At 42.6% G+C, this 12406-nt stretch overlaps 1 protein-coding gene across 2 annotated transcripts in view; it reads left to right on the top strand.

Moving 5' to 3' along the window:
* The window catches only part of AFF1 (ALF transcription elongation factor 1), a 194984-nt gene extending 192823 nt beyond the window's left edge, over positions 1–2161 (top strand). For both annotated transcript variants that reach the window (XM_080643431.1, XM_080643432.1), the window contains one exon: positions 1021–2161. In XM_080643431.1, the coding sequence (XP_080499557.1) occupies positions 1021–1142 (122 nt within the window). In that variant the 3' untranslated portion in view covers positions 1143–2161. The remainder of the gene's footprint in view (positions 1–1020) is intronic.
* The last annotated feature ends 10245 nt before the right edge of the window (positions 2162–12406 follow it).

Here is a 12406-nt window from a genome sequence, read left to right as displayed (position 1 = left end):
AATTGAATTGGAAGTGGCGTCGGCACCTTGCCCTTCAGAAGTCCTGGCGCCGTCATTTCAGTCTGGATGAAATGGTAGCACAAGGGCCAGGGAGGTGGAGAAGGAAGGGCATGGCTGTCCCTGGGCACAGCCAGTGTGAGGTGCGAGGGAGCACAGCCTAAGTACCGAGTTTAACGTTTGTTTTCAGTGTGTGACGAAAGATGGTTAGCGACAGCACAGGCAATATGGCATAAGTAAGCCTCTTGAAACTTGCGTGAGACGAAGGCCTTGGGGAAACCCGAGGTGTAGGAGACGGTGGGCACGCTGTAGAGGAACTGCGCGTGCCAGCGCCAGCGTCCACTCTGACGCTTAGATGGAAATGCCAGGTCCGTGCCATTCCATAGTTTTTCCTGGCTGTGGCCACTTAATTCCCTCACAGCCTCTTAGAACTTAATTTCTTAGCAAACTAAAGATGCTTTTTATTTTATTTTATTTTATTTTATTTTAAAATATATTTTATTGGTTTTTTTTACAGAGAGGAAGGCAGAGGGATAAAGAGTTAGAAACATTGATGAGAGAGAATCATTGATCAGCTGCCTCCTGCACACTCCCTACTGGGTATGTGCCCGCAAGCAAGGTACATGCCCTTGACCAGAATTAAACCTGGGACCCTTGAGTCCGCAGGCCAACGCTCTATCCACTGAGCCAAACCGGTTAGGGCTAAAGATGCTTTTTAAACATGTTGGAGTTTTTCTTTATGCATCTATTGATCCAAAATATGAATCGGGTGTTCTCCAGTGCTGGGCATTATGGATTCAACCCTAAAACAGAACCCAGTGCCTACCCTTCTAGGCTAGTGGAGCAATGTGGAGAATGAGTGGCCATTACACTCGATTGTGATGTTTTACTGTGATAGATGAAGTACATGCTATTTTGGGGGTCATTTCTGGAAACAACCCAAACAATTGACTTACTTGTTGCCGTCTTTATTTTCATGCATGCGAGTGTGTTTACTTGGTTGTGGTTTTGTTTCGTTTGCAGAGTTTTTTGCTCAGCTCAGCACAAGCGTGTGCACCTTGGCCCTCAACAGCAGTTTGGCGGATCTGGTGCACTACACGAGACAGGGTTTTCAGTGGCTGAAACAAGGAAGCAGAGCACCCTAACGGAGGCCCAGGCTGATTTGATGCTTGGGAACTATTTTGCACATTGAAAGCCTCAAAAACAGTCCAGACATTTGTCTCATCAGGACAACAAAACTTGAGAAGAGAAGCACCTGAGAAGGCCAGGTCATTTGTCCGCTTAAACTCTCAAGAATTGTGTGGTCATTGGTTGGGCACGATGGTTATGCAGAAGTAGAAGTGAGGAGGCTGGCTTCAGAGATGATCTTCGCCTTTCCTAACTAAAGGACAGAGTGCAATGTAGCCTAAAAGGGGTATATGAGTGGTCTAGAAACATTTCCGTATTTTTTTAACCAGCAGGATGCGAGTTGCAAATGAAATGAAGAGAAGCAATTTCAACTCTGAACGCAAATTCACGTCATCTCAGCAGCCACACTAGTCCATTCCCAGAAGGAAATATTTTTAACAGTGAATTTTGGTGTAGGGTTTTGTGGATGATTTTTCTTTCTTTTCAGTTTTTTTGGGGAAATATTTGTTTTGTAAATTCTAACAGTCATCTATAAAACCTAAATTGTGAAGGACTTGCTGTACCCCACTTTCTGCCAGTGCACAGTTGCTTTGATAATACCAAGTATTGTCATAATCTAAAGAATTGGAGCGCGCCCGCCCCCCCCCCCCCACCCCAATTGCCTGAAGTACTGCACACTCACCCAGCTCTGATGCCTTCGTGACCGAGTTGGTGTTGACCAATGGGAGCCGTGGGAGGAGAAGGAGCTACAACACGCGGCAGCAGGCGGTGGCAGCAGGCGGGACGGCTGTGGTTCCCACCCCTGCTTCAGCAACAGGCCAGCAGCTGCGACCATGTTTGGAATTTTCTACCCTGGGAAAGAGGGTACCGACATTTCCACAGGACCAGTTGGCTGAAGGGCTTTTTAATTTTTGTTTAAGTAGAGCTGGAATTTGAGGTGCTGGTCTGTGGTCTACAGTCATGTGGTAACTCATGCTGTCTAATCAACTCAGTTTTGTCAGTGAACAAAGACAAATGAAATCTACTTAAAGAGGCTATATTTTTCTGCTGTGAATTATTTTATATTTATAGCAAAACTAGACTTTCAGAGCCTTTAATTGTCCAGGGGAAATTTACTCCCTGAAAGGTTGTGGAGATTGGGTGGTTAATTAGACTTAAGAAAAGTGTCCCAGGTCTTCTTCACTCAGTGTTCTCGTCAGCTCGATTTGACAGGCTGAGGAGGAACTGTGCCTCCCCACAAGTTGCTATTGCCGTCTCACAGACTTCGCACCGGTGCATTTGAATGACCTATAATGAGAGAACACATCCGAGTTCCCACTTATCCATAAGCACAGATTTTCTTTATTGTAGACACTTAGAAGGCTATTATTGGAAGCATTATTTTGAGTGCAGTGTTTTTAAAAGCCCATTCTTGTTATCCCTTTTAGAGCTTGAATTTACACACATTAAAATTGAGGAGTGCTTTTTCTACAATTGGCTTTTTTCCCATCCTGCCCCTCTACATGTTGTTTCCTACCAAGCATGTTTGACATTTTCCTATTTATTTATTAGTGAAGAAGGGAGTGGATACCACCTTTATTTATAATGAAGATTAATGTCCGTATGATGTCTGTAGGAACTTGCTTGATAATCTGGCAAATGCATAAAGGGGTGTGTGGACAATGGGAGATGCCTGACTTTCAGTGTGAAGCATGTGACTGTTCCTTACGGTCTACCCAGCCCGTTCTTTTGTCATCACTAACCTGCTAGGGCAGAGGTCTCCTGCCTCGTGTTTAGGTTAAAACCCGAGGGTTAACAGCAGTAGTAATGTCTGAGCATGGGAACTTCATGTGTGGTCTTGATGTTCTAAAGTAAAGCCTTGGCCCTTTTTATTTTATTTTATTTTTTTCTTAATTCAAACCTGTGCCTTACTACAACAAAAACTAATGTAAACTAGTTTGGTTCCTCTTGAGGTAGTTTTGATAGAGCTCTACTTGTTAACTAGGAGTTTGAACTTACCAAGTGCTGTTGCGGATGCTGCTTCTTTTCCCTCAACAACCTTTGTTAGTTCTTCCTTCGACAAGTTATAGATTGATTGCACGCTAGTGAAGTCCACCTGACTTAGGCATTTCTTCTTTATAGGATGTTTTGCGACTGCATCTTCTACTTCTTTATCACTGAGATGAGATAATGACTCTTTATTAAATCTGTAATCCTTGAAGGTACCGTCTAGCTGCCTCTTTCTGGTATTTGCAACCTTACAGAGATTTGGGTAATTAACAGGTGCTAGAGTTTCATGACCTTCAAGCCTCAGCACCTTAATGTATGGAAATAAGTTCGGTGATATTTCTCTTTCAATGCAATTTCCGCATCAAGAAATCTTCGAGCTTCAAGCCCAAGTTGAGGTAGCAATATTGCTTGTGATAAGCCTTCATCAAGAAATGTCTTCATGGTTACATAAGGAGTCATTTCAGCATACGCAGCAAACAGCTTAAGTTGTGCGACGAATGCTCTTCCAGTTGGGCCAGGTAGATCAGCATCCTTTGCAAATAATAGTGACTTGAGGATGATTATATCAAGTCCTTGGCTACTTAGCCAAGTCGCAGACTCGCGGAAATCGAGTGCAGGATCAAGATCTACAACAGGTACTTGCACAGTCGGAAAGATTGTAGCATACAGTGCATTGAACCTTCTAGTAATTTGAGACATCGGATTCTGCTGTGGTCGCCTTACAACAAAGTAAGTAAGAGCAAGAGCTGCCTTCACAATCATATTCACTGCTGGACTCTTGACGATAAGGTCATCAGGGCTCCAACCTGCTATTTTCCCATTAGGCGCCTTCTTCCCTCTATCCTTCTGGATATATTTCTTGAATGGTTTGTTTGGTAGATCATAAAGGTCTGGAAAGGTTGCTAATAAGCATGTTACTGTGATAGAAACACCACCGCCCATGGTTAATTGTTTAATACTATTCAGGTTCACGAAGGCACACGCAGCTGCGGGTAACGCAAGGTCAGGACACGTCGACATCGGCAGTTCCACTTAGTTCGGCGTGATTAGGCATATTGTCCCCTTGGCCCTTTTTAAATGGCTCGTTTAAAAAGCACCCTGTTGTTAAAGTGAACAGTAATTGCCTGGTAGGTTGTATGCTGTGACATTGTGTGTCCTTCTCTCATATGTGGGAGACAAGGTCCCAGAATCAGGCGTGTGTCATTATTTAACATCGTCTTTTCTCCCTGTGGCCAGTCCTGCCCCTTCCCTGCACCACTCCCCGGCCGTTTGGAAGAACGCGTTCTCAGGGCAGGTTCTGGTCTGTGCGGACTGCAGGGTAAGTGAGTCTGTCAGAAGGCCACCAGCTCCCTTGACTGGGGAGTTTCCCACGTGATCTGTCAGCCCGTGCTGCACAGGTGGTTGCTGTGTCATGGCCTTATTCTTTGTGGGGGGTGTTCCCCTGACCTTGGTTTTCAAATTTTATTTGTCCCTTGAAAAACAAATGATTTTGAAGAGATCAGTTTGTACTGTTTAGATCAGCGGTCGCCAACCGGTGGTTCGCGGACCTCCGCGAGGTCCGAGAGGATGGCACCCGCTGGTTTAGATCATGGAACTGAGTAGGTAAAGGGTAGCGGCTTGGTGAACCCTTCATGCTCCTCAGTTCCTTTGGCTGTTACAGCTGTATAGAGAAGTCAGGAGGCTTTGTAAAACATTTGCACTTTTTGCTACATGCTTACATTCCAAAAGGCAAAGTTTGTACTGCGGTAGATAAATGAAAGGACTGGGTCTAAAATGAAGAAGCCTTTGCATTGTGAAGTTCTTAAAACATGAATAGTGGGCACTTCACAGCGAGGCAAACAGAATGTCCTGAGCGAAGGTTGAGTGAAGTCTTGCCTCTGGCGCTACAGCTTCCTGTCTTCATTAGGAAGCGGAAGAACTTTCACTTGTAAAAATGATGACTGTTTCTGCCCTTTCTGGAGAGGATGACTGACCTTGAGGTTTTAGCCAGACTAAGGGCCCTGCTAAACAATGGGAAACCCTTCACTGAACTCCGCCAGGTTGCCCTGGGTTCAGAATGTGAAAGTGTGGGCCGCATGCCAGCCGTGGTGAAGAGTCGGGGGGTGGGGGGGGGGTCCAGCAGGCATATTACCAGGACTGGAACTGCAGCGGGAGAAGGACTTATCTGATAATCTGATTGAATCACAATGGAATGGGAAAGGAAGCATCTGATTTCTTCGAACAAAAGAACCTTTATTTTATAGATGTTTTGACCAAAATGTTTAGCTATTTCCCTTAGACAAAGTGGATCACACTTACCTCCCTTGTTCTATATCCTTTAATTCCAGATCTCAGGATATTTAAAAGCTAAAAACCACCCCCTTCTAACCGAAAACTTGCCTTAATCGGTACCTTAAATATTAATGTTAGTAAGATCAGGAGCCTACTATTTTATTATGATTCTTGTTCAATAATTTTTAGCTGTAAAAAAAACTCTTAGCTCTGATAGATGAAAGGAGATTGTGTGTGTGTGTGTGTATGTGTGTGTGTGTGTGTGTGTGTGTACATACATACACACAAAGAATAAGAAGCTGGTTGAATTGGTGGCTCTTCTACTTCATGAAGTTTGAGGTGTATTGGTTCATCTTAAGGTAAATGAATCAAATTGGGCTTGATTCCCTGCCACCCACCACAGAACCTACCTTTTTCTTAAGGATTTATTTTCCCAGACACTACACAAAATCTTTAAAAACTTTGCCCCTTCATCCATTACACTCTTTACCACTGATTAGCAGTATTTTAGTCTTGCAAGAATATTAGGGCTTTTTTTAGAAACACAGACATCAAGACTTGCTCCTGGGAAGTGAGTCGCGCATTGTGGCTGTGGAGCGTGTCAGTTACGGTGGTGCTTGCTCCTTTCCCGTCTCCAGTGGGTTGCCTCTTTTGTTTTTGGTCCTATCTAGAATTTACGGATGTAAGGTTTTTCCTGTGCCTTTTTTTTTTACTCTGTCATTTGTTTGCGGGAGGTGGAGTGGCAGGATAGCATGGTGTTAGGGATTTTCCTCCAAACATTGTGAGTGGTATTCCTACCGTATAAATCTCAAATGTGCAATCTAGTTGTATTGGTTTCTCAGTGATAGAATGAATTGTGACCACTGGCCATGTTTTTAATTTTCACTGATGATGAGTTGACAAGCACCACTTACCACCTTTCTTAAGGTGGCTGTGCATTTCCTGTTGTCCTGGAGAAACATCACCCGAGATTCTGTTCCACTGTGCACCAGGTATAGGCAGGTACTGTGATGGGTAGAGAAGTGCCTGTATTTCTGAACCCAAGAGGGCAGGAAGGAGACATACAGCTCTCTGTGAGCCTAGGGGGTACTCTGTGGGCCTGGAGGGACAAGGGAGAAAGACCACTGACAGCGAGGCTGGCCATGCCGCAATCAGGCCGGGAGTGGCTGACCTAGGGAGATATTGCTTTGCTTAAATGTAGCTGTTTAAGCGATGCTTAACACGGGCAGTATTAACTTCGCCTTTTGTTCAGGCCGTCAACATGTATTGTTAACATTACTGCACATCCCCCTCAGATAACAAGTATACACTGTTCATGTTGGTGTTTGTGTGTGTTTATATGCGTGTGTCCCAAATCTTGTTTTAATTTTTTTTTTCCTGAATGTGATTACGTTTTGGATGATACCTGTGCAGGGTTGTCTTTTTTTATTTATTACCATTATATATTATATTATATTATATTTTTTGCTTTCTTATAACTTTAGAGTAAAGTCAAATCTTGGTATTATTAAAATTGTTTTAAAAAGAAATAAATTGTCCAGTTGATAAATGAAGGTCACTGGCCTATCTCTAAAATAATATGTGTGTTTTTCTTTAATTATTGTGGAATAATGTGCCAGCTATGTAGTCCACTCAGTGATTTGTATGTAGGATGGAGAAGCAGCAATGCTCTCAATGGGAAGATGTGCAACCACAGATAAAGGGGACTCCGTGTATTTTATCTCCTTCAGCAATGAAACTGCAACCTGGGGCTTTTGTGAATAAAATTTAGCTGCCTTGTATAGTCCTTTGAAAGAGACATGTGATCTGTGCAGATTAAAGTTTGCTTTCTTTTTTTAGAAGAAAAATTTGCAAAAGATCTTTCCAAAGAGAATGTGCCACAGATCTTTTGTTTGTTCTCTGTAATGAGGATTAATTGCTGTTTAAAAATGTAATTGATTTGTTCACCTTCAAATTCTTTCCTTTTCACAAGAGGATCGAGCTGTAAAAAAAAAAAATTTAATAAAAATTTAGAGAAATCATTGTTGAATCATGCTTCCATTTTGTCTGAATAAAAACTTATAACATTGTTATGTTTAATACCATTTATAGCCAAGGATAGTCTCACATGAGATAATGTACCCTCATTCGCAATATGTGTTTATTGTTAAAATGGGAAAAGTGCAGGCATAGGGTGGCTCATCCTTCTGTTCAGTTTATTTTCAAGATCTTAATCGCACATAAATCAGCCGGATATCACAAGTGTGGCTTTTTATCCTAACATCTACTGTCAGGTGCACCTAGGAACCAAGTTTGCCTGTTTTCCATTTGTCTGCTGGTAGACTGATTTGTAGAATGCTGGCATTGAGAAGAATCTAAAGGCCTGGCCGGCATGGTTCAGTGGTTGAGTGTTGACATATGAACCAGGAGGTCACGGTTCAATTACCAGCCAGGGCACATGCCCGGGTTGCAGGCTCATTCTCCAGTGGGGGGCATGCAGGAGGCAGTCAATCCATAATTCTCTCTCATCATGGACGTTTCTATCTCTCCCTCTCCCTTCCTCTCTGAAATCAATTTAAAAAAAAATATCTTTTTTAAAAAGAAGATCTAAAGGCCATCTGGTCTCTCCCGCCTTGGCCACTGAAGGTAATACTCTACCTTAATGGTTTTATGAAATCAGAAAGGACCTAACTTCCTGAATTTGAGTCCTGGCTCTCCAGCTTGCTATGTGACCTACCTGGGTCTCCTCTTGTTTACAAACTGTTTATCTGGTATCTACCATGTAAAAGCAAGGATTGCATTAGGTGGTATATGAAGAGTACTTAGCATCGTGCCTGGCATAAACACTTGGAAACTGCTGGCTCCTTTAACTTCCCATCACTGCACCACAACATCCCAACACCTGATCCTCCAGCCTCTGAGCACTGAGAAAGACCTCACTGTCCACCTCTTCCCTTTTAATTTTGTTCTTCCTTACATTAGGGTGACTTCTAATGAACAAACGGGGACCCAGCCTGGGCAAGCTTGCATTAAGCTGGCAATAACTGGGAAGTATGCAAAGGTAAGTTGAAAAAAGGGAGTGTTTTAGTCCAGATGAAGCTACAGGGAAGAGATCTCATTTGAAAGATGTGTTATAAAATCTCATCTGGGTTCTCATCTTTTTCACAAAAACTTGTGTGTCATATCTTGTTTATTACAAGTTTTTGGTAGTCATTGTGTGGTTGTACCAATTTTAACCAACATCCTTGTTAGACTTTCAGATTATTTCTAATTGGGGATATTATAAAGAATGCTTCCACAACCATCCCTGAAGCAAACTACTTAAGCAGATTCAATATTTTACCTTATTTTCTTTATTTAAATGCATGCATGTGTATATTTATGCTGAGTTATGGTTTACCCCTAAAAAGGTCAGCATGCATTTCCTAGGACATTTTCCAACACAACCACAATAACCTTATGTCATCTAAGAAAATTTCTCAACATCTAATGTTTAGTCCATATTCAAATTTCTGCAGTTGTCCCCACAAAGGTGTATAGTTTATTTTTTTGAACCAGAATGCAGTCATTTTATGAATTACATTTAGCTGTTATGTCTCTAATCTTAATCTAGAACAACAACAAAAACCCCTTTTTTTACTACAGCGCTCTACATCTTGGATTTCTGTGTTTCCCTGAGTGTTCTTTAATTCATTCCTCAACCTCCTATGTTTCCTACAAACTGGGTTAGGTCTACAGGCTTGATTCTATCTGGCAAGAATCCTTCATAGGAGATGCTTTGTGCTTCATGTATCACATCAGGGGGCACCTAAACCATCCTTAATTCTGGTTGAGATATGATCACCAGAACTCTTGTAAACACAGGCTTTTCCCTGTTCCAACAGCCTCTCAGTGATTTAGAATGCACTGGTAATGCACCCCTTTGCCAATCCTCAGCATTGTTTAGAAAACGCAAATGGGAAGATGGCCCAACTGACAGGTGGCACATGATGTCTTCTGATGTTTTCATTTACATTTTATTTCTGTGGTACTGAGTACATGGCCAATCCAGTAAGGCCCACCTTGAGTGCATGGTGATGTGGGGAAGGTTCTGTTAATGAAGAAAAGGGATGCTGAGCAGTAAGAAGAGTAGATGATCCTTCCAGGCTATTCATCGTTTTCCTTTGATATATATATTCAGATAGTAACAACTATGTTGTAAATATTTCTCCCCAAATTACCTTTTGGTTTTCATAATGGCATTTTTTGACAGCTTTTAAGTAGGTCGACTTCTACCAGTGTCTGTTTTGATGTCTCAAGCAGGTAAGAGCTGTTTCCCAGACGCTGAGTCAGGTTTACTACCACTCGGAGGTGAGGAGTAATTTCCTGTTGTGTCCTTCTCAGTTGTTTTATAAGCAAGTATTTAGCACTTTTGGAGCCTGAATTATTTAAAGACACTTGTCCACTCTTTGCCAGGGTCGTTGGGAACATAACTGTCACAATCTAGGTTACTTTTAATCAGGACATCTAAGTGGCCTTAGAACCCCCAGTCCAGTCCAAACAACTTTGAAGCCCAATGGGTCTTAGCGGTTTAGCTGCTGTTTGGTTGTGGTAGGTATCTAGAACCGTCTAGTCTGTTTTGTCTTAGAACAGGACTAGGTCAGTGTTTGTGGTTTCCTTGTTTAAATGTGGCTGGAAGCGAGTCGAGTGAGACACCACAGCTCGGGCAATAAAGACCTGTGCTTGAAGTACTTCCTAAACAGATGATTCCATTTCAGATTTAAAAGACTGTGTGCCTGCTCCAGATAAGTGCTTTAAATCACCCTTCCCTGACGGGGGCCCAGTCTTAACATCTCATTTACCTTTTTTCATGTGTGGGGGCAGAAAAAATTATGGGCTTGTATTTCCACTGCTAAATATTCCTGGAAACTCATCTAAGCAACAACAGCACACACACACACACACACACACACACACACACATTTCTACATCTGTGGGTACTGGACATGGAAAACCAATTGGATGCAACTACATGGGCTTTAGAAAAATGTCTTTAACTCTCCATCTCCATGTTTTCCCATCTTTGTCCTGTAGTCTTCCCAGAAGCCCCTCTTGCAGGTGGACTTGGTACCGGGATTGTAGCTGAGAACATTACAGGCCTCTCACGGGAGCAAGCAAGTGACCTGGTGGTGCAGTTTTGCAGACACTCCCAAGCTACATACACATGAGAATCATTTTGGAAATTTTCTTTTAAATACTGTTTTCAACCTGATTTACAAATAGTTTAGTTTTTAAAAGAATCCAATGACACAAAAGCATATAGAGCAAAAAGTACAAGGGTAAGTCTACTTCATCACTCCCTCCCCAGAGTTAACAGCCATTAAGTTTTAATAATATATTTTTATTGATTTCAGAGAGGAAGAGGGAGGGAGAGAGAGAAACATCAATGATGAGAATCATCATTTGGCTGCCACCTGCCTCCTACTGGGGATGGAGCCTGAAACCCAGGCATGTGCCCTGACCTTCATAGGTCGATGCTTAACCACTGAGCCACGCTGCTGGCTAGGCAACAGCCATTAAGTTTGGTGCATCTTCTTCAAGAACTTCTTTTGGGCACTTACCCATTGTTCTCCCCCCACCCGCATTATTGGCTACATTTTCACTCTGCTTTTAGCAATTTGGACCTTTCCTTTTTTTAGCCAAACTAGCTAGAGGTTTGTAAATCCTGTTGCTCTGCAAAGAAACAACTTTGTTTCATTGATTCCTGTTGTTTTTCTATTCATTTTTCCTCAAACCTTTGTTTCCCTCCATCTGCTTGCTTTGAATTTAGCTTGCTCCTCTTCTACTTCCTTAAGATCTAGTTAGGTTATTGATCTGAGCTCTTCCTTAGTGTATGCACTCATAGTTATAAATAACCCTCTCAGCACTGCACTCATTGCATCCCCTATGTTTTGCTATGCTGTGTTTTCATCGTCATTTGTCTCAAGGTATTTTCAGATTTCCCTTTGGTTGAAAGCAGTGGAAAAGTGCCTTCCAATAGGTAGGGCTCAGGTTAGGAGGGACCGCGAAACCCCAAGAGCTTGAGACTTTGTGCTATAAGCAGTGTTTATATAATTTTTTAAAACCCAGGTGTTATGGACTACATGTTTGTGTCTCCCCCAAATCCATATGTGACACCCTAAGCCCCAGTAGGATGGTCTTAGAAAGTGTGATCTTTGGGATGTAATTAAGTTTAGATGCGATCATGCAGGTGGAGCCCCATGATGAGCTTCGTGTCCTTTATAAGAGCCAGAGACTAGGCCCAGAGGGCTCCCTCCCCACCTCCCTCCTCCCTTCCCTCTCCGAACCTGACCATGCCAGCACCTGATCTCCAACCCTCCAGTCTCCAGGACTGAGAAATAAATGTTCAGTGTTTAAATGCCCCATTGAGGGCACTTTGTTACAACAGTTTGCCAAACTAAGCCATCAGGGTAATGTCTTACCCCCAGTATCCAATATAAACATTCTCTTCAGACCATGAATTAGGAAATTGACCAGATATAATAAAAAATATGTTCAAAAGTGTCATCTCCTGCCCTAGCCCGTTTGTCTCAATGGATAGAGCACTGGCCTGCTGACTGAAGGGTCCTGGGTTCGATTCTGGACAAGGACACATACTGCGGTTGCAGGCTCAATCCCCAGCCCTGGTCTGGGCACGCGTGGGAGGCAACCAATCGATGTGTCTCTCAGTCTCTCCCCCGCCCTTCCACTCTCTAAAAATCAATGGAGAAATGTCCTTGGGTGAGGATTACAAAAAAAAAGTGCCATCCCCTCCCAGCAAAGACCTCATGCCTAGAGACGTTGGGTGCATGCTCTGGGGCTCAGTCTGAGGCAGCTATGTGATGATTGATGGGAACAAGAAGCAGGAACAAATCCCAAATAATCTACAGCTACACATAAAGAAACTAGAAAAAGAGGAATAATCAAAACCCAAAGTAAATAGAAGGAAAGAGGAATGAAACTAAGCTGGCTCCTTGAAAGAATAAATAAAATTGACAAGCCTTTAGCAAGACTCATCAAGCAA

This window comes from Plecotus auritus, assembly GCF_963455305.1.
Source record: "Plecotus auritus genome assembly, chromosome: 1".
In the NCBI taxonomy this organism is placed as follows: Eukaryota; Metazoa; Chordata; class Mammalia; order Chiroptera; family Vespertilionidae; genus Plecotus; species Plecotus auritus.
The sequence above is the reverse complement of the archived record's forward strand: the minus strand, read 5'-3'. Positions and strand labels throughout refer to the sequence as shown.